Source organism: Erpetoichthys calabaricus, chromosome 1, assembly GCF_900747795.2.
Source record: "Erpetoichthys calabaricus chromosome 1, fErpCal1.3, whole genome shotgun sequence".
Taxonomy (NCBI): Eukaryota; Metazoa; Chordata; class Cladistia; order Polypteriformes; family Polypteridae; genus Erpetoichthys; species Erpetoichthys calabaricus.
In genome coordinates, this window is record NC_041394.2 from 344,487,293 (window position 1) to 344,510,441 (window position 23,149).

General features: G+C 39.2%; 2 protein-coding genes across 2 annotated transcripts in view; both read right to left on the reverse strand.

Moving 5' to 3' along the window:
• Positions 1-1,151, reverse strand: part of LOC127527698 (NACHT, LRR and PYD domains-containing protein 3-like) — a 42,619-nt gene extending 41,468 nt beyond the window's left edge. Inside the window, exon 1 of the mRNA XM_051927282.1 lies at positions 853-1,151. Coding sequence (XP_051783242.1) covers positions 853-1,028 — 176 coding nt within the window. The 5' untranslated portion in view covers positions 1,029-1,151. The remainder of the gene's footprint in view (positions 1-852) is intronic.
• The window catches only part of LOC114668303 (NACHT, LRR and PYD domains-containing protein 12-like), a 45,213-nt gene continuing 23,109 nt past the window's right edge, over positions 1,046-23,149 (reverse strand). The window contains exons 3-6 of the mRNA XM_028823980.2: positions 21,807-21,973; positions 20,180-20,354; positions 2,702-2,767; positions 1,046-2,613 (exon numbers count right to left, since the gene is read on the reverse strand). Of these exons, the coding sequence (XP_028679813.2) occupies positions 1,046-2,613; positions 2,702-2,767; positions 20,180-20,354; positions 21,807-21,973 (1,976 nt within the window). The remainder of the gene's footprint in view (positions 2,614-2,701; positions 2,768-20,179; positions 20,355-21,806; positions 21,974-23,149) is intronic.

The window sequence follows — 23,149 nt, forward strand, 5'->3', positions numbered from 1 at the left end:
TTCTTATGTCACTCCTGTGAAGTGTTACTCCTTCGATACAGACCCAGCTCAACTATTTGTCCTCTTTAATGGCTTCTTAAAGGGTAAATGATGCTTGAGATTTTTTTTAACATTTGTACAAGAATAAAAACAACAATAATAATAATTCATTACACTTTTCAAGAAGTCATCATTGACTATGCTGTCATTAGCTCTAAATGTTTGTCATGCTGTGTTGCTTTAATGCTTTTGTAATTTAACAGCTCTTGACTGCTTAAGCATATTCATTGGGTTTGATTTTATGGCTGATTAAAAGTTGAGTTTTATTAACCATACCCAACTATTATGATTTGTTTACTGTTTTTTTTTTCATAGTATGCACTTCTGACTGTCATCCATGACCCTGCCCTTTGTGCATTTTCTCTCTAGGTTGGTCTTTTAATCACAATATGTCTAGCAGCAATGCTGACCTCTCGACAGAGCAATTTAACTCTTTAATAAATCCTCTCTTTGTTCAAGCAGATCGTACAACTGCACAAAAGGCCACAGCTGTCATGGTCCACACCCTGATCCTAAGTCACATGAACTAAAAACTGACCACTGGGCCAACTTTACATATTTAAGTTATAAACAATGAGACAGGCAAGTAATGGAGGACTCAGACAGACACAGGGCTCAGACTGAACAGAGTCTTACTGTACTGCCATGAGGAGCATTCTGATAACTGAGTGACACATCCACATGACACATCACTGGTTAGAAGACCTTAGAAGATCTAATATGTTCAGAACCTAGTGGATTTAATAACTCAAATGTAACTCTGTTGCGTTTCACAAACAGTAAAAGTAAACTCACAAAGGTTTTATTACTCACTTGACTCGTCTACAGCAGCTGAGCCCTGGCGCCAGTCTCCTGATGCACTCTGGGGTGAGCTCTGTTCCTGACAGGTCAAGCTCTTCAAGTTCTCTACTGCAGCTGATGACAGAGCCCAGCACAGCACACTCCAAAGGAGATAAAGTAGATCTATTAAAGTTCATCTTTAAATCCATCCCAATAGTGTCTCTGATTAATTTCTCATTCTGAGTCTCATACAGCCACTGACACACTCGCAGAGCTTCACTTTTATCTTGGCCAAAGGGCACATCTTCATCTTCACATTTACTTCCACCCTGTAGAGCATTTTCAGCTTCTGCTTAACCCACTCTAGTATTTGCTTTGCTGTCTTCCAATCAAATTCCCCCAAGTTTCCTTCCAGTGCATTAAACACAGAAGGCCTGGTCAGTCCTGCCAAAAATCGAGTGAGAATTTCAAACCGGCCATCTTTACATGAGTCCACCTTTGCAAGCATCTCATCAACTCTCCCTGATGGATCAAGGTAGAAGGAGCAGGCGGCCATAAACTCCTGTATGGTGAGGTGGTAGAATGTGTATGTTGTGTGTTCCAGATAGCTTTCTCTCTGAAGGATTTCTTTGAGGAACCCTGACAGAAATGGAGAAGACAGGACTGACTGGAGACCAAAGGTTGACATCTCAAACTTGTCATAAAACACAAGGGTTCTGTTGTTCACCCCATAAAAAGCCATTTTTCCCAGTTTGACCAGAATCCCCAGCTGGTCCTCTGCTTCTCGTTTGTGATTGGTGAGGATGTTGTGAAGGAACATCACAAAGAGCTCTGTGACAGTTCTGGGAATGGCTCCTCGCTCTTCTTCAGGCGTCATGAAATGGCTCTTCAGCACAGAGCAGATAATCCAGCAGTATGAGGGGTTGAAGCACATGGTGTACAGGATGGCATTTTCCTCCACATACTGAAAAGCCTCAGCACCCAAATCAGCATCATCAAAGAACTTCTTAAAATACATCAGCCTTTGTTCAGGGAAGAACCCCAGGATCTCTGCAAATCGATCAACTCTCTCCATGTCCAGGGACTCCAAAGCTACTGGTCTGCTCGTAATCAAAACTGTACAGCCCTTCAGTAATGTTTGATTGACCAGGCTTGTGACCAGGATGTGGACAGGAAAGTAGTCATCTGGGCCAGAGCAGAATTTACTCTGTGTGAAGTTCAGTTTGTGTTTATACTCATCCAGTCCATCAAATATAAAGAGGAGAGATTCAGGTTTTTTTAGGATTTCTCTCAGTCTTGGGTCATTAAGATATTTATAGTGCCTTACAATTAGCCTGGTCAGAGGCATCTGAGGCTCTGTCTCCGTATCTAGTAGGTTCAGCTCCCTGAATTTAAACAGGAACACAAATGCAAACCTTTGGTAATGAGTGCCCCTGGCCCAGTCAAACAAGATCTTCTGCACCATGGTGGTCTTCCCAATGCCAGCCACCCCACTGACTACTACAATGTGGGGGGGTGTCTGACTTCCTGGGCTTCTTCTAAAAAGTTGCTCAGTCCAGATTCGTTCACATTTCACTTTTGTCTTCTCCTCCACCAGCTCTGCATGAGTTATTCCTGTTTTCTCAAGTTCATGGTGAGTCTCATTGTAGGTCCTTCTGTACTGACCAATGACCATCAGCTCAGTGTATCGAGTCTCAAAGACCACAGCTCTGGTGTGTGCATTTCCAGGAGAAGCCTGATCTTCCAGAACTGTTGTAGATAAAAGCACATTACCTCTGTGCATGTCATAGAGGCCTGAAAGTCACAAAGAGAACAAGTGAGGAAACTGAAGGGCAGAATTATTGATGAGCTGATAACCAGAGACAGGACACCAGTGAGTTACCTTTAATATGAACCTTAATGGGAATGGGATGGAGACTGGCCTGAATGTTTATCAAGAGGTCCGGTCCTCAAAAGAAAGGAAGAGATAAGAATTAGGAATTGTAACTTACTCAAAAACATAGAATTCAGACTGTAACTCTGATATGTTACTTGTCCAAATGTACCAGGCAAGAACATGTCAGTCCATGTGGCCAAAATATGAGGCAAAAACAGGAGAACATGACAATAATTTGCTTGTTCATATGAAGTACTAGGGTTCCACCCCAAGCATATAAGGCGCTCCATTATTTTCAGCCTAGCAATACGGTACAATCGTATTTGCTCAGACCCGACAGACCGGGATCAACAACTGCAGGAGCTCAGACAAGATTTCATCAGACAAGGTTACACCCCCAAAACAACTGACACTCAAATAAGAAGAGCTACTGCCATACCCAGAGACAACCTTTTGGAATATAAAAACAAAGACAACAAGGATCGCATCCCCCTTGTTGTCACCTACAACCCACATCTTGAAACACTTCGAAAAATTATAAAAGAACTTCAGCCAATACTAAACAATGACCAAACACTGAAAAATGCATTTCCTGAACCTCCCCTCCTGGCATACAGACAACCACCAAACCTTTAACAACTAATTGGCCGAAGCTCCCTAAGTGAACCAACAGAAAATGGCACATCTCCATGCCTACAGAAAAGATGCAAAACATGTGCCCACATCTATGATACAGACCGTATAGTTATACCACACTGCCGACTTGAACATCACATAAAGGGATCATTTTCCTGCAGATCATCTAATGTAGTCTACCTAATTTTCTGTATGAAATGTCCTGACACTGCACTCTATATGGGAGAAACTGGACAAACACTCCGCCAGAGAATGAATTTCCACAGGTTCCACATTAAACATGGCAACACAGATGTTCCTGTAGCGGCCCACTTCAACAGCCATGGACACTGCGAGAGGGACTTTAAAGTCACAGTGCTTATGGGCAACTTCAAAACACAGCAAGAGAGAAAAGAATGTGAAGTTAAACTCATGCTAAAATTTAATACTTTACAACATGGATTGAATAGAGACAAGAGTTTTATGGCCAGATATGAGGATTGTTTACATCTCTCAGAATGACAGACAACCTGACTACAGATCTACATTGTTTTGAAAAACTCATTACAAACTTCAAAAGACTTTGTTGGACAGTTATCTTATCCAGAGATCTTGACAATACATCGTTCTTCTATCTCTTGTTAAATTAACCCTAGCCTGAATGAATCTATTAATTTTTTACATTTAAAATTTCTCATTTAAAGATTTTCCAATGTTGTTTCTTGTCCTAGAGTGTGTATATAAACACAGGGAACTCCAGTTTCTGCATTACATCTTGCCTGAAGAAGGGGCCTGAGTTGCCTCGAAAGCTTGCATATTGTAATCTTTTTAGTTAGCCAATAAAAGGTGTCATTTTGCTTGGCTTTTCTCTTGTTCATATGAGAAAGCCCTGGAAATAAACAAATTCAGAGAAACCTTTATAGCGGGCATGTAAAGTGGCCAAAAAGAGTACCAGGAAGAACTCATCAAACTGGTTGTGCAGTAAACTGCCTTACAGAAGCTCATCTGTCCTTCAGTTCACAAGTTATAGTCCTCATTGTCAGCAATATGACATCATGATGTCCAACCAGTCCTCAGAAAATGACCTCATGGTCTGACTCAGTGCTCTAACATATGAATGAACGGGTTTGGCTCAAATAGGCACAGGCTGAGGATCATGGGAGTAACACTTAAATGAGTAATAGTGAAAAGAACAGAAACTAAACATGGACATAACAGAAGAAGAAGATTCTTTAGTGGCACATCATGACTTTAAAGCAGCAGATTTAGCAGACATCTAGGTGCACCAAACCCCCACTTGCATTCCAGACAAAGTGACTGAACTCCAGTTTGTACCAGAATGTGCCTGTACTTCATTAGATAACAAAGGTGAAAATCAAAAGTTGAGTCAGAAGGTACAAAATGTATTCAAACAAGAACAAAGAACTATAATTCAAGGAATGACAACTGGGATGGAGAGAATAACTTTCCTATGAGCGGACTCTGATTTTTGTAACTGAAAGTAACTTTAATCCATTTATGAGAGGTTCCACCTTTCTTCATAAACTAGTTACAATCACCCTATTGGAGGTTTCTCTCACTGAAGTCCCTGGAGTCTCTCTCTGGACACTCTATCTGGGATTCTCTCAGAGAGGTGGAAATCCACAGTCACCAGATCTCAATCCAATAGAGCACCTTTGAGATGCGGTGGAATGGGACATTCGCATCATGAATGTGCAGCTAACAAATCTGCAGCAACTGCGTGATGCTACCAATGTCAATATGGACCAAAATCCCTGAGCAATGTTTTCTGCACCTTGTTATTAGTAAGGTATACCTAATAAAGTGGCCACCAAGTGAATGCAGTTATAACATTTCTACAATCCTACAATTATATTATATGGTTCCTTAAAATGAGTGTGCTTCATTATCTTGATAAAAAGTCTTAATGACTGGAGAATCAAATCCTACAACAGAGAAAGGTAAGGTAAAGAAAGTAGAAGCCATGTCAAATTTTAGTGCCCTCCATAATGGGAGGAACAATCCCTGGACGGGGCACCAGGTAATCACTACCATTGAGCCACTGTGCCCCCCACTTATTTAATTGACAAGATACATTATTTACATTAAGTTAACAATTTATCTGTAAAATGTAATATACATTCTTTAATTTATTTCATCATAAAAATGACATTAGGTATACATCCTAGTATTCTAACAGCCACAGCTCCAAGAGGATAGCTCTAGGAAATCTAAATCAAAATCTGTATCTTCTATTGAATTGAATCAAATTCCTTTATTGTCATTGTATGGTACAATGAAATTCGATATACAATTCCCCATAAACTTACTTTCCTATAAAATGATAAAATAATAATAATAAGAAGAATACAATACTTCCTTAGAAGGCTGGCATCCTTCAACATCTGCAATAAGATGCTACAGATGTTCTATCAGACGGTTGTGGCAAGCGCCCTCTTCTGTGCTGGGGATGCAGCATAAAGAAGAGGGACGCCTCACGCCTGAACAAACTGGTGAGGAAGGAAGGCTTTATTGTAGGCACGGAGCTGGACAGTTTGACATCTGTGGTGGAGCGACAGGCGCTGAGCATTCTCCTGTTAATCATGGAGAATCCACTGCATCCACTGAACAGTATCATCTCCAGACAGAGGAGCAGCTTCAGCTACAGACTGTTGTTACTGTCCTGCTCCACTGACAGACTGAGGAGATCATTCCTCCCCAACACTATGCGACTCTTCAATTCCACCCGGGTGGGGTAAAAGTTAATATTATACAAAGTTATTGTCTGTTTTACCTGCATTTTTATCACTCTTTAATATTATATTGTCTATCTATCTATCTATCTATCTATCTATCTATCTATCTATCTATCTATCTATCTATCTATCTATCTATCTATCTATCTATCTATCTATCTATCTATCTATCTATCTATCTATCTATCTATCTATAAAAAACAAGTCCTATATACATGTACATATAGGGCAGATAGTGCAAATGGTTCATATAGTGGCTCAGGTTGTATAATATTACAGTTAGAGTGCAAGATTACAGTGAGGTAATTGTAATTATAAGTATAAACAGCTCTACCAGGAGCACTTGATGGACTGATTGAGTGTGTTTTGTGATGGATGGCTGGTAGCTCAACCCAGCTGGGATATCCCGAGAAGGAAAAGATGGGGGAAGGCAGGAAGTTTGGACACTGCCTCCCCCAAGATGCTAGGTGGCAGCTCCCCTGGAGTGTAGCGGTGCCCCAGACTCCCGCAGGGCATCCAGGGACTTAGAGTGCGATTTCACAGCCCTGTTGGGTTCCGTGCATGCCACCAGGGGGAGCTGTCAAAGGACAGGGGGAGTCATACTTTCCCTATAGCCCGAGAGTTCTAATGGATCATCTGGACAGGAGCCCCGAAGTACTTCCGGGCTGACTAAAGAATTGGAGTTCTCCATCTGACCCGGAAGTGCTGGCAAGTCATGTGGAAGGATGAACAGAAGCACTTCTGGGTCGGGCACTATATAAAGGACTGCTGAAGACCCAGCAGGCGAGCCGGAGTTGGGAGGAGTAGGACAGAGCTTGCTGGGAGGTGTTGAGGTGAAGGTTATTGTATTGTTGTGTTTATTGATTGTGTATTAGTGGTGGAGGTGCTTTGGGCACGATTATTAAGAAGAAAAACTTAAAATACTTAAAATAAACTTAAAATAACTTAAAACTTAAAATAAAAAACTTAAAATATGTCTTGTTCCTTTTACCTTGTGTCCTGAGTGTTTGTCTGTTGGGGTTAAAGGGGCAACAGCGACCCCTAGCGTTTACAGTTTATAGCTCTTGGAAGGAAACTGTTTCTAAGCCTCAAGGCCCATGCAGGAAAAGATTAAAAGCATTTGCTGGTTGGGTAAAGTTCAAATAGACTGTGCACATAGTAGAGTGGAATCCTTTGAGATGCTGGTGGCTATCCTGAGGCAGCGTGTGCTATAAATGTCCTCCAGGGCTTTCCAATCAGCTGCTATACGGCTATAATTCCACATGCAGATACAGTGGGTTAAAATACTCTGAGTGGTGCACTGAGAGTAACAACGCTAAAGCAGTGATGGTATTTGGAATATTTTGGCAATTGTGTGCGCCATTATATTATTACGGAATGATTACAATCAAGTGACTTAAATTTACCAACAATTTGTAATTAATCTATACATATTAATAAAAGGCAAAGCCCTCACTGACTCACTGACTGACTGACTGACTGACTGACTCATCACTAATTCTCGAACTTCCCGTGTAGGTGGAAGGCTGAAATTTGGCAGGCTCATTCCTTACAGCTTACTTACAAAAGTTAGGCAGGTTTCATTTCGAAATTCTACGCGTAATGGTCATAACTGGAACATGTTTTTTGTCCATATACTCTAATGGAGGAGGCGGAGTCACGTATCGCGTCATCACGCCTCCTACGTAATCACGTGAACTAAAAACAAGGAAGAGATTTACAGCATGAGTCAAACGTGAGAACGAAGGTAAATGACGTTAATTTTTGAGTGTCTTTTAATACTGTGTAAGCATACATATTAACACATGTGCAATTAAACGTGTGCATTTACGGGGTTATTTCTCAGGCTTAAAAGCTCGCCTTTTATCAAACGCGGGGGAACAAAGGTAAATTACTTTGTTAACTGTCTTTTAATACTGTGTAACCATACATATTAACACATGTTGCAATTAAACGTGTGCATTTATGGGGTGATTTCTCAGGCTTAAAAGCTCGCCTTTTTCTAAAAAGGTAAATGCAAAACTATTTTCAATCATTCTATGATCTGCTTCTCACAACTGAAGGCACCGTGGCTGATGTTACGTCACTTGCTGTCCAACCATAAGCGTTACCTGGTAGGTAACCGGCCACTCACTTCACTCCCTTACGGGGAATCGAACCTCTGAGGTTTTCTTTTGTTCTTAATTAAAATTTAAAAGCAATACTTCACCGCTGCTAAGCCCCTCTAGCGCTGACGTCCGAGGTTCGATTACCGTAAGCAAGTGCAGTGAGTGTGTAATTACATTCACGGCATTCGTAGTCTGATTCACAATCTGATTGTATGGGTGGTTACCTACCAGGTAACGCTTATAGTTGGCCACCAAGTCAGGTCGAAGTGATCACTCGAGTGAAGGCAGCTTCACAAAAAAACAGATCCTTAACAAACTGTTATTAGTATATTTTCCCTCAATTTACAAAGGTTTTATTTTCTTCTTAATAAAAATTTAAAAGCGGTACTTCGCCGGTGCGAAGCGTGTGGATTTGACCGACTGACACGTACAGACATATTCATGAGTGCAGGTACTTCGGAAAGAAAGCACCGTGTAAACCTAAAGTTTAAATTAAGTTCATAGACCTACAAAAGGTTGCCATTCATTTGAGGCAAGATTGCTTTTCTTCTGTACAACTATACGTTGCATTCTCAAGAGTGTGCTTGCACGGCTTCGGATATAGATATATATATATATATATATATATATATATATATAGATATATATATATATATATATATATATATATATATATATATATAGATATATATATATATTTGCAGTTGGAGATCCACAAAGGGAGAAAAAACGAATCATGTATCATAAAATAGTTTTATTCCTGAGCTTTCATCCCCTTCATCAGAGGATAATGCTTAGACTTACAAGAATCAAAGGCAATATATAGTAACACATTCAGTATGGGGGGGGGGGGTGGGTGGAGGTGACTAAGTCAGTATGATCAAGGGGGGGGGGGGTTGTATAGTTTAATTAATGTGTATATGTCCTTCTTAAGTTGGCATATGCTGGGTTTATGTCCAAGTGTCTGTTGATGGCGTTTTCATCTGATAGCCAAGACTCGGCCAACTCTCTGGCGCTTTTTGTACTGGCCTTAAATTTTACTTTTACGTTGTCCCAGTTGAATGTGTGTCCTGTCGATTTGGTATGTGCATATATCAAAGATAGTGCGTCCTTTCTTCTGACGGCGTTGCGATGTTCCTGTACACGTGTTGAGATTTTTTTTGACGTTTGTCCTATGTATACAGCTGAGCAAGAATTGCATGGAATACTATAAACTGTGTTTCGTGTTTCGGCTGTCGATTTCTTGCTTTTAGCATTAAACAGGACCATGCGCAGATTGTTGGTGGGTTTATGTGCTATTCTGATGCCCCACTTGGTCAGGGTGCGTGCCGTGCCTTCTAACACATTATGGTGATACGGGAGTGAATGCCAGGTGGGGTGGGGGTTCTGATTTACATCGACGTAAAGCTGAAAGCTCAGGAATAAAACTATTTTATGATACGTGATTCGTTTTTTCTCCCTTTGTGGATCTCCAACTGCAAATATGCAAACCATATCACAGACCTTCTCTTCCATATATATATATATATATATATATGTATGTATGTCTATATATAAATATGTAAGCTTATAAGTACTGCCTTACTTCTCTTTAAGAAAGGAAGATGTAATGATACTTGATTTAAACGATTCCATGTCTTCCTGGGTTTGCTTAGCTTATTGTCAATATCTTTACACGTTTTTTTAAGACTTATTGACTGAAACGGGCTTTCACGAAAAAAGTTAGGGCTTTGCTACAGGATACACCCTCCACAAGTTAAGCAAGTAAAAAAAAAATATATATTTCTGTTTTATTTAAACCTTTTAAGTTCGTATGCATAGCCCCATTTGGCTGTTTAATTTTTTTTTTTCTTTCTTCAGTAATATTTAATCTCCTTAAAGAAAAAGAACATATCCATTTTACTTTTTTTGTATCTCTTTAGTAATATTTTAGTGTAAAAGGATAACCAGTATTTAAACCTTTTATGTTACTTTATACATTTATTTTACACAATGTTGAAAAATTAATAAGAAAGCTACATATTTTGGCAGCTGCTGCTTTCATTTTCAATGAAATGAAAAAAGCTCTCCAAGAGAAAACATCAATGAAGAAGAAACAGTTTGCACTATCTAAAAAGGAGAAACCCTCATTTATAAAGGTTTGCTGCAGATGACTTAACTGAAAATAAATTAATAGTTCCTATGTGTATAATACATATTTATCTATTTTACTTATGCCTTTATTCCACCAACTTACAACATCTGAGGTACAATTTGTTACATAACTTTTGTTTTTTGCAGCACAGGCAGGTGAAGTGACTTCCTCAGGGTCACACAGTGGTGTCAGTACCAGGATTTGAACTGACAAGCTCCAGGTTTGCTGAAATATTACTGAAGAATGAAAAAAAACAAAAACGGGCAAATAGGGCTATGCATACAGATGTCCATCCATCCATTATCCAACCCGCTATATCCTAAATACAGGAGCCAATAAGTTGATATGTATATATACAGTATATATATATATATATATATATATATATATATATATATGTGAATGTATGTATGTATATATGTATGTCTATATTCATATATATATATGTAGATATGTAAATTTGTATATGTATATATATATGTATATCTATAGGTTTTTAGGTTTAGGTTTATTTGTCATATATAGGTTAACACAGGGTCAACATACAATGAAATGTGTATGACGAGAAAAACAAGTCACTCAGCCTAGATCCAATAAAGCTTAAAAAAAGATTACAAGTTAAAAATAGATAAGTCATATAAAATAAAATGTGTATGTTTTAAAAGAAGTTATAGAGCAATATGAGTTGAATGAGCAGCAAGTACAAATGACAGTTATTGCACAGATAATGTTTTATAAGTGCAGATGCATATTCCATAAAGTGCAGACGCATGTTCCAGTCAGTATTCAGAGTGTGTGCAGGTACAGTTTGTGTGTGAGTAGTGCAATGTAGATGTAATGTAAGTGTGTGTAAGTGTTCAGGTGTTGCTGTTGAGGAGTCGAATGGCCTGGTGGTAAAAGCTGTTCTTAAGTCTTGTAGTCCGAGCAGCCAGACTCCTGTATCGTCTGCCGGACGGTAACAAGGAGAACAGCTGGCGTGCTGGATGGCTGTGGTCCTTTATGATGCTGCTTGTCTTACGCAAGCACCGATGGAGGTAAATGTCTTCAATGGCAGGAAGACTCTTGCCCGTGATGTGCTCTGCTGCCTTCACCACTCTCTGTAGTGATTTCCGGCTGCTGGCAGAGCAGCTCCCATACCAGACGGTAATGCCGCCCATCAGCAGACTCTCGACCACACTCCTGTAAAAGTTTGAGGTGATGTTGGCATTCACGCCAAACTTCCTCAGCCTCCTCAGGAAGTAGAGCCGCTGGCGAGCTTTCTTGACCACAGTGTCTATGTGAAGGGTCCACGAGAGATCCTTGGTGATGTTTACTCCGAGGAACTTGAAGCTGTTGACCCTTTCAACTTCTATGCCACTGATGTAGATGGCCTGGTGTTCTCTGCCTTGTTGTTTTCGATAGTCCACAATCATCTCCTTGGTTTTGCTGACGTTAAGAGACAAGTTGTTATCTAGGCACCGATTACTCAATGCCAGCACCTCCTCTCTGTAGGCCGTCTCATCATTGTCAGTGATAAGGCCTATGATGGTTGTGTCGTCTGCAAACTTGATGATGGTGTTTGTGCCGTGTTTTGCAACACAGTCATGGGTGAACAAGGAATACAAGAGGGGGCTAAGCACACAGCCCTGCAGCACTCCTGTGTTTAAAATGAGTGATGAGGATGTGTGTTTGCCGATTCTCACCACCTGGGACCTGTTTGTGAGGAAAGAGAAAATCCATCTGCAGATGGTCGTCCCCAACCCAAGGTCGTCAAGCTTCAAGACGAGTTTTGAGGGGATGATGGTGTTGAATGCCGAGCTGTAATCTATGAACAGCATTCTTACATATGTATTTCCTCTTTCCAGGTGGGTGAGGGCAATGTTTATTGTCTGGATGTGTATATGTATATATACGTATGTATATGTAGATATGTGTATATGTAGATATGTATATATATGTATATATGTTTATGTATATATATAGTTACATAACCTCTTTAACACACTACTTCTCCGCTGCGAAGCGCGGGTATTTTGCTATATATATATATATATATATCTATATATATATATATATATATATATTTATATATGACAGCAACACTCATAACAATGACAACACAATTACATATATATATGTACATATGTATATATGTATGTGTCAATCTATCTGTATGTATGTCTAAATATATATATATATATATATATATATATATATATATATATATATATATATATATATATATATATATACATGAACATATGTATATATATGTGTATATATATCTAGATGTGTATATGTGTAGATATGTAAATATTTATATATATATATATGTGTCTGTGTGTGTATATATATATATATATATATATATATATATATATATATGTGTCTGTGTGTGTATATATATATATATATATATATATATATATATATATATATATATAGGCGGCACGGTGGCGCAGTGGGTAGCGCTGCTGCCTCGCAGTTGGGGGACCTGGGTTCGCTTCCCGGGTCCTCCCTGCGTGGAGTTTGCATGTTCTCCCCGTGTCTGCCTGGGTTTCCTCCGGGCGCTCCGGTTTCCTCCCACAGTCCAAAGACATGCAGGTTAGGTGGATTGGCGATTCTAAATTGGCCCTAGTGTGTGCTTGGTGTGTGGGTGTGTTTCTGTGTGTCCTGCAGTGGGTTGGCACCCTGCCCAGGATTGTTTCCTGCCTTGTGCCCTGTGTTGGCTGGGATTGGCTCCAGCAGACCCTCGTGACCCTGTGTTCGGATTCAGCGGGTTGGAAAATGGATGGATGGATGGATATATATATATATGTATATATATATATGTATATATGTATATATATATATGTGTGTGTGTGTATGTATATGTGTGTGTTTATGTATGTGTGTATATATATGTTGATATGTGTATATATATATATATGTATATATGTGGATGTGTATATGTATATATATATGTAGATATGTGTATATGTAGATATGTATATATATGTATATGTATATATATGTTTATGTGTGTGTGTGTGTATATTATATATATAAAATACAGCAACACTCATAACAATGACAACACAATTACATTGACAATCATGTTACGTTATTTTTAAAATGTTTCCTTTACTTTTTCATAACCTCTTTAACACACTACTTCTCCACTGCGAAGCGCGGGTATTTTACTAGTATTTGATAAATCCCGCATCATTGATGCACATCTGAAAAAAGGGAGACTACACAGAAACAGTAGCACTGCTTAGATGTTGGGTGCTGCCATTTTGCAAAACAGAGCAGAAACGTGCATAGCAAGGTAGCTTTACACTGAGTTTAGTTTTTATGAATTTCAAAATGTTTGTTGAAACTGGTGTATGCAGCATTTTTATCAGGGCCCAGGTAATGTCTGTGAATCACTGACTTCAACAAGTCATTGCATGCCAGTCATATACAACACAGTACTAAATATGACATCTGTCATAATGGTTCCCTGAAATAGAGTGGTGGGTTTAATGTAGAAAAAGTGTTGTCTTTTCCATATGGAGTGACCAAATATGTGGAAACCCCCAAAGTTTGCAATGTGCTTTTTAATCACATTGGAATTGTTTGATTTGTAATTTTAAACAGAGGGGGAAGTCAAGGAAAACGAGTCTTTGTCCCAAATATTATGGAGGGCATAGCATATGATTAATTACCGGCACTGCTCAAGGCAAAACTGATAATAAATTCAGTTAAATTTCTCCTCCTTTCCCACATTATTATGATTGTCCCTGGGTTGGCAAGTTAAAATTCATTTTCAAATTCTTACATTATCTTTTTTATTTAAGGCTGAAGAATTGGAAAGAAAGAAGCAAAATATTAAGGTGCATTCAAGAAATAATTTAACTAGTATGAAGTTTGAATATTTCATTTTGGGGGCGGCACGGTGGTGCAGTGGGTAGCACTGCTGCCTTGCAGTTGGGAGATCTGGGGACCTGGGTTCAATTCCCGGGTCCTCCCTGCGTGGAGTTTGCATGTTCTCCCCGTGTCTGTGTGGGTTTCCTCCGGGCGCTCTGGTTTCCTCCCACAGTCCAAAGACATGCAGGTTAGGTGGATTGGCGATTCTAAATTGGCCCTAGTGTGTGCTTGGTGTGTGGGTGTGTTTGTGTGTGTCCTGCGGTGGGTTGGCACCCTGCCCAGGATTGTTTCCTGCCTTGTGCCCTGTATTGGCTGGGATTGGCTCCAGCCGACCCCCGTGACCCTGTGTTCAGATTCAGCGGGTTGGAAAATGGATGGATGGATATTTCATTTTTTTAGTGACTTCATCGAAAAATCAGTTATCTCATTTGCATTTATTATATATTTTTGTAACAATACTCAAAAATAACAGTGGTAATAGAATGTAATTTCAACTTCTACAAGACTGTTAAAAACATAAGAACATAAGAAATTTGACAAGCGAAAGCAGACCATTCAGTCCATCAAGCCTGTTTGTTTAGTTAATAGCTAAACTGCCTCAATTTCTTATCCGGATTCTTCTTAAAGTTTGTTAAGGTTTCTCCTTCTATTCCATGTCTCGGAAGTTTGTTCCAGATCCCCACAACTCTTTGTAGAAAGAAGTGCTTCCTGGCTTTAGTTTTAAATGCATTTCTTCCTAATTTCTACTGATGTCTTTGAGTATGTGATTCACCCTTAACATGAAGGAATGTTGCTGGTTCTACTTTATCAATCAATGCCTCTGAGGGTTTTAAATACCTGGATGAGGTCCCCATCTGCTCAGACTAAACAGGTTTAATTCTCTGAGACTGTCACAGTTTGACATGTCCTTAAGTCCCGTGATGCACCTGGTTGCTCTCCTCTTCACAGCTTCAAGTGCTGCTTTATCTTTCTTCTACTGCAGTGACCAGAACTGCACACAATACTCCAGATGTGGTCTCACTAGTTCATTATAAAGATTGAGCATAAGGTCACTTGACTTAAATTCAACAGTTTTTATGATATAACCCAGCGTTTCTCAACCTTTAAGTATTTGCGACCCAAGTTTTCATAACAGTTTTTAATCACGCCCCTCTAACTTTTTTTTGAAAGGAGCCTACTAATAACAATTTGATGCATATTCTATTATACCTACTTAACTTTTGTCGACATTTATCTAACTCTATACTTATTTTTCTAGTATCAGACTGTAGTTTAAGTTCATTTTTTTTGGTTTCAATAGATGTATTTTTCATATTTTCGATTCTTGTTTTCTTTTTTTCACATCTTTGCGCCCCTCCCTTGGGGGGCCCACCCAACAGTTTGAGAACCACTGATATAACCTAACATTTTATTTACCTTTTTAATTGCTTCTGTACATTGCTTAATTAATGATAATGTTGCATCAACATAAACTAAATCTTTTTCAGAGGTTTCTTCCTGTAGCTCAGAGTCTCCCATCTTGTATTTATAATTGATGTTCCTTTTACCAACATGTAGCACTTTAGAGAACCTTTAAGTGTATCTGTCCTGGTGTCTATATAAACGCAGGGAACTCAAGTTTCTGTATTACATCTTGCCTGAAGAAGGGGCCTGAGTTGCCTCGAAAGCTTGCATATTGTAATCTTTTTAGTTAGCCTATAAAAGGTGTCATTTTGCTTGACTTCTCACTACATTCATAATGGCTAACACGGTACAGCATCCTAGTACTAAATACTTGGGTGAAATATTTCCTTCTCATTTTCAGTGATTTCTACATTTGTGTCCCTAAGCTTTCTAAATTCTCTTTTATTGCCATTTCACTGGAATAGTACTGAAAAAGTAATTGTTGTTTGTTTTGGCTTTTCTAGTAATTTTTATTTTGGCTTCTCTTTTAACATTTCCAATTTTTTATTTTTAGTATCTGGGATGGAGTGGTGGCTCTGAAGCTAGAGATCTGCACCAGCAATTGGAAGGTTGCCGGTTTGAATCCCATAAACACCAAAAGTGATTCTACTCCATTGGACCCCTGAGCAAGGCCCTTAACCTGCAATTGTTCTGACCTGGGTATGACGTTAATTTGTATCCAACCCTGCAAGCAGGTCCTCCAACTTGCAGGGAAAACTTGGGGATTGGTGACAGGTTTGGCACTCCAGCCACCATAAAAAACCTCACATTGTTCAGTGTGGTGCTACACTTGGATCTCAATCCGGGTGGTTTGCCGTGTAGTGTTTGCAGTAACGCACTGTAATCAGCTCATGCTCCGAACCTTTTTTTCTCTCTCTGTCTCAATATCTTGCTGTAGTTTCCAGTATTCCTCTATGCGAGAATTGTCTTAATTTTCAGTTTTACTTTTTTTTTCATTTTATTTTGGTAGATTCCTCAATCATTTTGTTTTATTGCCTTCTGGAATAAACTTATTTTAAGTCTGGATCAGAAGATCTCTGAAGTGACACCAGCTGTTATTTATTGTTGCTGAGTTTTTGCTTTCCCATTTCATGTTTTGTAGACTCTTCCTCATCCCCATAAAGTCTGCTTTCCTTAAGTTAGAAGTCTTCATTATGGAGTACGTTTGTGTGTTTTCAAAGATTATCTAAAATTTTGTCATGTTGTGATCACCGTTCCTTAAAGTATGAGTAACCTCTGTTCTTGTTAACTCTGTCTTTATTGTTTTTAAATATGAGATCTTGACTGGCATCAACATGTGTTAGGTTTCGAGACAAACTGGGTGAAAAAACTCAATATTCCTGATAGGGGATTCCCAATCACTGTTTGGAAAGATAAAATCCCCCATGACCACTACATCCTTTTTGTTGCACACATACCTTATTTGATTAAATAATATGTTTTATCTAACATATCAGAAATTGTCAGCCTGTATCCAACTCTAATAACCAGATCTCTGCCTTTCTTCCTTACTAGCTTAACACCCAGTGATTCTGATGCGTTTCTTTCTTCCATCTTGAAGATGTGGACCTGAATATAATTTTTCACATATAGTGCCATGCCTTTCTTATCTGCTTCTTGTGAAACATGTGTAGCCACAAATAATCTATTCCTCTCTGTCACTCTCATTTAGCCAGGAGTCTGTCATTCCTACAATAATAATAATTCTTTGCATTTATATAGCGCTTTTCTCACTACTCAAAGTGCTCAGCAATTGCAGGTTAAGGGCCTTGCTGAAGGGCCCAACAGAGCAGAGACCCTATTGGCATTTACGGGATTCGAACCGGCAACCTTCCGATTGCTAGCGCAGATCTCTAGCCTCAGAGACACCACTCCGCCTAATATCAGAGGCCCAAGTCAATACTGTCACCTCCAGTTCCTGCATTTTATTTCTAATGCTTTTCACGTTTAGAAGTAAACATTTTAAACAAGGAAAATTACTTTTTGTGTTTTGGGTTGAGTTTTCTTTAGGTTGAGTTGTGTCTTCCTCAGTTTTTCACCCGCATAATCTAGTTTAAATATCTGCTCACTTCCCTGAAGATTCTAGTTTCCTAGAATGTTTGTCCCTTTTTCTTGTACATCCCATCAGTAAACAAAATGATTATGGTAAAAGGCATTCCAGTGGCAGACACAAATAAAATCTTTTTGTTCACACCAGTCCTTCATCCATGCATTATGGCTGAATATTAAATTCTGCTCATGTTGTCTTTTGGCGCTGGAAGGATTTTGGAGGAAAATGACCAAGTTTGATTTGGCCTATAGCTTGTCTCCTACAGAGAATACAAACTTGTCTTTCCAATATTATTCGCTTCAATGTGAACTATAACCATGGGATATCTTCACCTGCCCTCACCAGTAACTGGTCCACTCTTTGGGTTATGTGGGAAACTCTTGCTCCTGGTAAGCAGCATACTGGATTTGACCTTCCGATCTCTACTGAATACCGAGCTGGTGGGATTTCAGAGGACTGAATCTCCAACAACAAGTACTTCCATCTTCGGCCCTCATTCTCTTTAACGTGATATAAAGGCAGAATTTTGTGACTTCTGAAGGAAGATATACTTGTTGGTTAGTTCAATCTTATTTTTTGATGAAATTCTCTGGTGCCTTATTTCTCCTTTGACTACCCGAGTCCATGTTTGATCTGTTGTGGTCTGCAACTGCTTGGTGCTCTGCTTAAGTTAGACAGACATATCCAAAACGATGGATTTGCACTGGTGTAGATTGGGGAGTCTCTTGAGCTTCTTTCTAGAGCAGAAACCGTTGTGGTGAGGTTTCCTATTTTCACACAGTTATATCATATGTTGTGCAACGTGGTGGGATCTTGAATAACAGTCCACATATTACATGCATTGCAGGTGATGGGCTTGAGAACCATTTTTCTACTCTTCTTCTTTACAGATTCTTCTCTTATCTTTTATGCCAGTAATTGATTTTTCAATGCAGTAAGGGTTTTGGTAGTGCTATTATTTGGATTCAGTAGTACTGTGGAAAATTACTCCGTTCTTTTTGCAACGGAGAAACAGTGTAGCTCATACTCCGAGGCTCTTTAAATAGCATGCTAGAGCTACAGTGCTAACTACCACAATTAAACAAGCAATCAGTTCTACCTGGCCGCTAGTCCACAAACAAAGAACCTTTGATGTGCCACTGAATTGACCTGCCACTGACCTTAATTAAGCAGCAGTACCTGCAAAAAAGCAAACTAAAACCTCCACTAGTTACGACTACTTATTAGCTTACTCTGTCTTGCTACTTCCCGGCGGACCTTCTTACGAACTTTAAGTACATATCTTGCAATATCAGGAAGTTAAAAACGTACCCCAAATACACTTGAGGTGGCTCAATAGCTTGTAGAGACATGAGTTTAATTCAAGTGAAGTCAACATGCCATGGACTAATGATGTGTGTTAGTGTGTTTAAATTTCTTAAACATAACATTTTTGAAAGGACCCCATGGAGATTTAAAACCTCTGTTGAAGCCTCAAATTAAATTGTTGGGGAGCAGATGATAAATTTTAGTCCCAGAGAAATATTGATTAATTATGTAATTTAATTTTTTAAAAATATAAACCATTTTTTTAATAGGAAAAGGGATCCCAAGAAAATAAAAACCTAAATAATCACTCCAACAAGTATTTAGTGCAGTAAATACAATCCGCTATTTTTAACCCGTAGTAGACATAACCACAGCACTCAAATTACCAAAAATAAAACTATAAATCAAAATGACCAGTACTAGCATAAAATCATAATCAATATTACACTATGAATTGAGAACAACAACTGCTCTAAATTCCCCATCTTAGCTATTAGTATTAGTAAAATCTCAATAATTCATTAAAATTATTCTCTATAACTAGGAACTTAGAAAGGAACTGATGTATTCTATCATAGGAATACCAAAGGTGTGGACCTGTAAAAGAGAATACAAATTAGAATAACAGCTGAAGTTTGGGAGTAAGGCAGGCATCCCAGTGTCAGTGTCGGGACCTATCTGCTTTATGTAGCGAACCTCATACTCGGGCACTCTGCAGGTTTTTTGTCTTGTATGGTGTTCTTGAGTTCTTCCTCTGTTTTTTGTCTGTCAAAAGGTGAGTTTTGACACATTATATTCACCTTTTGTTTTGAAAATTTCTGACTTCACTAAACTTTAGTATCTGGGAATCTGATCACCAAGACACTTGCCTTTGACTGCAACCTGAACCACAATACACCAAACCCTTATGACTCCTCCTACAGGTGGTGGGCCCACTGGAGTTTGGCCCCATGTGGCTCGTTCAGGCCCATGGGTAAAGGCCTGACCACCAGGTATTCGCCAACAAGTTCCCTCCAAGGCCTGGCTCCAGAACTTTGGGTAGTGATCAAAAGAACAAGATTGAGCATGCAAGACACATAAATTAACTTCCTTCTCACGGTGTCTGAGCTCAGCCTTAGAGATAGGTTGAGGAGCCCAAAGCATCAAAAGGGCATCTGCTTAAATGGATATTCAAGTTTCTTTGTGAATTCATCAACTCACCATACTCTGTCACCTCCTCCAGTATTCTTGTCAGGTTGGGTGATGGCAATTTCATAAGTTCTTCAGCCAGAGCCTGCCATAGGCTGACCAGCACCACTCTGTCTTTCTTCATCATGTCATTGATGAAGGACTCCACACCTGCTAGACCCTCACGCTCTTCTTTGGCTTTAAAGGTCTGAAAGGCAGAAAATAGAAGTCTGATTTATTGATGGGGCCTCATTTATATTCACAAAAAACAAGCCTGAAACGTGTGTATGCAATTTCCCACACAAACATCAGGATTTGTAAAAGAAAACCAGACCAGGAAGCATGCTTACATTTATGGCAACACTGAGTCACACGTATGCAACATATCAGAGAGCCCGGGAACTAACCACACCCTTGATAAATTTGGGAAATACAGGAAAAACAACTAAATGATGGATTGGATGCATAGCTATTCATATCACTGAGTCGTTACTATAGTATGTGTTGATGTGACATTTTACATCTCAAAAGTATTTAATATAATGTACATACTGTATTTTTGGCCCCTTCTAAGAGGGCCACTACTGCATATTTGCACTGAAGAACAGCTTATATCAGCTGCCTGTTTTCACTTCTCTGGGAACTGGCTAACAGGTGAGGAATATCTCGGCCAACCTTCACTCCATCATACCTGCTGTCCTGGAATCCATTAACCGACTGATGTGGCACTACATCCAGTTTTTGTATGGTGTGGGTGTACATACGTAAAATAGAACATGCTTTTGCTAACATAAAAAGGTGATTTGCAGCAGTCTGGTTCTCGTAAAGTAATAGGATCAGTTTACTGCACTACTATTACAATAAAGGCACTTAGGAATAATGAAGCCGCTTTTGTTAACTGTGGCCAGAGACATTCATTAATGCATAACTCATCTGTGATGCCAAGATGTGGCTGACAAGTGTCGTGTCTCAGTGGCCTTAGTCAATATGTGATTAGCTTGAGGCAAACTAGTTTGAGGCAGACATGATGGTGCTGTACATGGTTAATGGCTAGTTGGTAAAATATCATATTGCAATAGCAATCACGTCATTACATGTGCCAGGTAATAGCAATCACCTGGTCGCTGGGGCCTTACACTTTTCCCAGACTTCCAGAATGTAGAGGAGAGGCGCTATAATGTCGTGCCTGATCTTGCGCTCTCAGTTGTGGAACACAGCCAGATACTCTTAAATGCAGGTGGTGGGGTCTCAACACATCAGGAGGGAGGCTGCTTTACCACCCAATGAATCTCTGCAGCATTGTGATTGTATATGTATGAAGGTGATTAGCATGCGGTGGCATTCGAGGATTGTTCGATTCATATCCATGTGCACACATTTACAAGGGAATTTGTTTGTAAAAGGTAAATTGAGTAGAAATTTGCATATGTCAGGTTTTTTAAATTTGATATTTGTTTGGCATACACATTTTCCTGTTTTTTGGCATGCACATATTTTCATGCCCAAATCCACACAATGTTTCGTAAATGAGACCCCATTAAGTTTGACATGATGAATTCTTTTCACACTAAATGTTGTCCTCCAGGCTTTGCAATTCCCCCCAAGCTCACTCTCTCTGCTCTCTTCCTCATATCTGCTCCTCCTCCTCCTCCTCTCCTACCTTGGCCTCATCATTGGTGAGGATGTACTTGGTGACCAGGTTCTGCAAGACACTCCTGACATCATATTCAATCACATAGGCCAAGTAGGGCTTGTAGTAATCAGTGACCTCAAGAAGTCCCTCATAACGAAGTGTTTTAATAACTTGAGAAAATTTCTCTGTCAAACCTACAGGGAGAGAAGAAAAGATAATAAAGGATTAATGAAGGAAATCCAGTGACAAAAGAGTGAAAGATCAGTCTGACATGGCCAGCTACAGCCAACCTGGTATCCGTCAATAAGGGCGCGCACAAAAAGGCGACCTTCAAAAGGGCGGCCTCAATTGGGCACGGCGAATAAAAGCGCACATAAATAAAAGTGATCTTCAAAAGGGCGACCTCAATTGAGTGCCGAATAAATGTGCGCATAAATAATGGAGTGCTTCAAAAGGGTGACGTCAATTGGGCGCAGCGAATAAAGGCAAACGCAACAAAATTATTACAGAAAATTTATTAGATAAAGGCAATGATTGAACGTATAAAAAGGTGAAAGCAAGAATATTAAAACATCCAATTAATTAATGCATGAACTTCTAACGAACTACTTCTAACGAACTATTTCTAAAGCTCTCTATATTTCGTTGTTTTCAAAATTACAGAAAATTAGATTAAGGCAATGACATTTTTGGTATGACAGCGAGACGAAAATTTTCCAATTCTATATTCAGTGCATTTCCAGATGTGTTTCCCGTTGATAGTTTTCTCCTTTCTGAATGTATAGCCTTCAACTACGAGTAGATCTGCACCTTTGTTGCTCTTCACATATTCCAGAGCCATTTCAACTAAATTATCTATGAACGCCTTTATTTGCGTTTATTTCCTTTATTTGTGCGCGCATTTATTCGGTGCTCAATTGAGGTCGCCCTTTTGAAGCTCGCCTTTATTTACGCGCGCCTTTATTCGGCGCTCAATTGAGGTCACCCTTTTGAAGATCGCTTTTATTTATGTGCACTTTTATTCTCCGCGCCCAATTGAGGTCGCCCTTTTGAAGGTCGCCTTTTTGTGCGCGCCTTTATTGAATAGAACCGCCAACCTCACTCTACAGTGACGTCCACTGCTGCTGGAGAGAATCTAGTACAACAACAACAACATTTATTTACAGTATATAGCACATTTTCATACAAAAAGTAGCTCAAAGTGAGTTACGTAATGAAGAAAAGAAAAATAAAAGACAAAATAAGAAATTAAAATAAGACAACATTAGTTAACATAGAAAAGGAGTAAGGTCCAGTGGCCAGGATGGACAGAAAAAACAAAAAAAAAACTCCAGACAGCTGGAGAAAAAATAAAATCTTCAGGTGTTCCA